General features: G+C 44.1%; 1 protein-coding gene across 1 annotated transcript; it reads left to right on the forward strand.

Moving 5' to 3' along the window:
- The first annotated feature begins 205 nt into the window (after positions 1-205).
- On the forward strand, positions 206-1,159 carry LOC111159610 (olfactory receptor 52R1-like). Its single transcript, XM_022522147.1, has one exon. It carries the CDS (start codon positions 212-214, stop codon positions 1,157-1,159), a length of 948 nt encoding a protein of 315 aa, XP_022377855.1. The 5' UTR covers positions 206-211.
- The last annotated feature ends 357 nt before the right edge of the window (positions 1,160-1,516 follow it).

The following is a 1,516-nucleotide window of genomic DNA, read 5'->3' on the forward strand; positions in this document are numbered from 1 at the left end:
ATATATGAATGAGGAATAAAGAGGAGTATCACTTTATGTTGCAAAATTTTTTTGTTAAAACAGTTGAAATTTGTCCAGTTTACTATTAAGCCATACTGCCCTATGATTCAGTTGAAACTTTCAAAATATTTAAAATATTAATAATTACTTCTTGATTCCTATCAACTAGAGAGTAGATTACCTTCACAATGGAGATTAAGTTAACCATCCTATGATGCTGGCCTCAGGGAACAGCTCTTTGCATCCCGTGTCCTTCATCCTACTCGGGATCCCAGGACTTGAGAATTACCAATTTTGGATTGCCTTTCCTCTCTGTGCCATGTATCTTGTGGCTGTAGTTGGCAATATCATTGTCCTTCATATAGTCCAAACTGACCACACTCTCCACGAGCCCATGTACCTCTTCCTAGCCATGCTGGCTGTCACTGACCTGGCCCTGTCCTCTTCCACCCAACCTAAAATGCTGGCTATACTCTGGTTTCATGCTCATGAGATTGAATACCATGCCTGCCTCATCCAGGTGTTCTTCATCCATGCCTTTTCTTCGGTGGAGTCTGGGTTGCTCATGGCTATGGCCTTGGACCGTTATGTGGCTATCTGCTTCCCCCTCCACCACTCTACTGTCCTGACCCCAGCTGTGGTGGGTAAACTGGAGGCAGCTGTGATGATGAGAGGGTTGCTGTGGGTGAGTCCCTTCTGCTTCATGGTGTCCAGGATGCCCTTCTGCACCAACCATGTCATTCCCCAGTCATACTGTGAGCACATGGCTGTGCTAAAGCTGGTGTGTGCAGATACTAGAGTCAATCGTGCATATGGGCTCTTTGTGGCCTTCTCTGTGATTTGCTTTGATATAATTGTCATTAGTATATCTTATGTGATGATTTTGAGAACTATTCTGAAGTTGCCCTCTGATGAGGCCCGGCTCAAGGCTTTTGGCACGTGTGCTTCCCATATCTGTGTCATCTTGGCTCTTTATATCCCAGCCCTCTTTACCTTCCTCACCCACTGCTTTGGACATCATGTGCCCCGAGTGGTACATGTCATGTTCGCTAATCTCTATCTCCTGGTACCTCCCATGCTCAACCCCATCATCTATTGGGTAAGAACCAAGCAGATCAGGAACAGGGTTATTCAAGGATGTTGTGGAAAAGATCCCTGAGCCAAGGGTCATGGCATCACAACCAACCCCATTGCCCCACTGATCTGGGATCAGTGCATATTAGCACAAAGTAATCTCTGGGAGACAAATGGATAAACAAGATGTGGTACATATATACAATAGAATATTCTTCATCTTTCAGAAAGGATGAATACCTACCATTGACATAGATAGAAATGGAAGGAATTATGCTAAGTGAAATAAATCAAGCAGGGAAAGACAATTATCATATGGTTTCACTCATATGTGGAAAACAAGGAATAGAATGGAGGACCACAGGGCAAAGGAGGGAAATCTGAATGGGAAGAAATCAAGGGAGACAAACCATGAAAGTCTCTGGACTCCAGGAACCTAACT

Source organism: Enhydra lutris, unplaced genomic scaffold (assembly GCF_002288905.1).
Source record: "Enhydra lutris kenyoni isolate GAN:26980312 unplaced genomic scaffold, ASM228890v2 scaffoldscaffold68, whole genome shotgun sequence".
Taxonomy (NCBI): domain Eukaryota; kingdom Metazoa; phylum Chordata; class Mammalia; order Carnivora; family Mustelidae; genus Enhydra; species Enhydra lutris.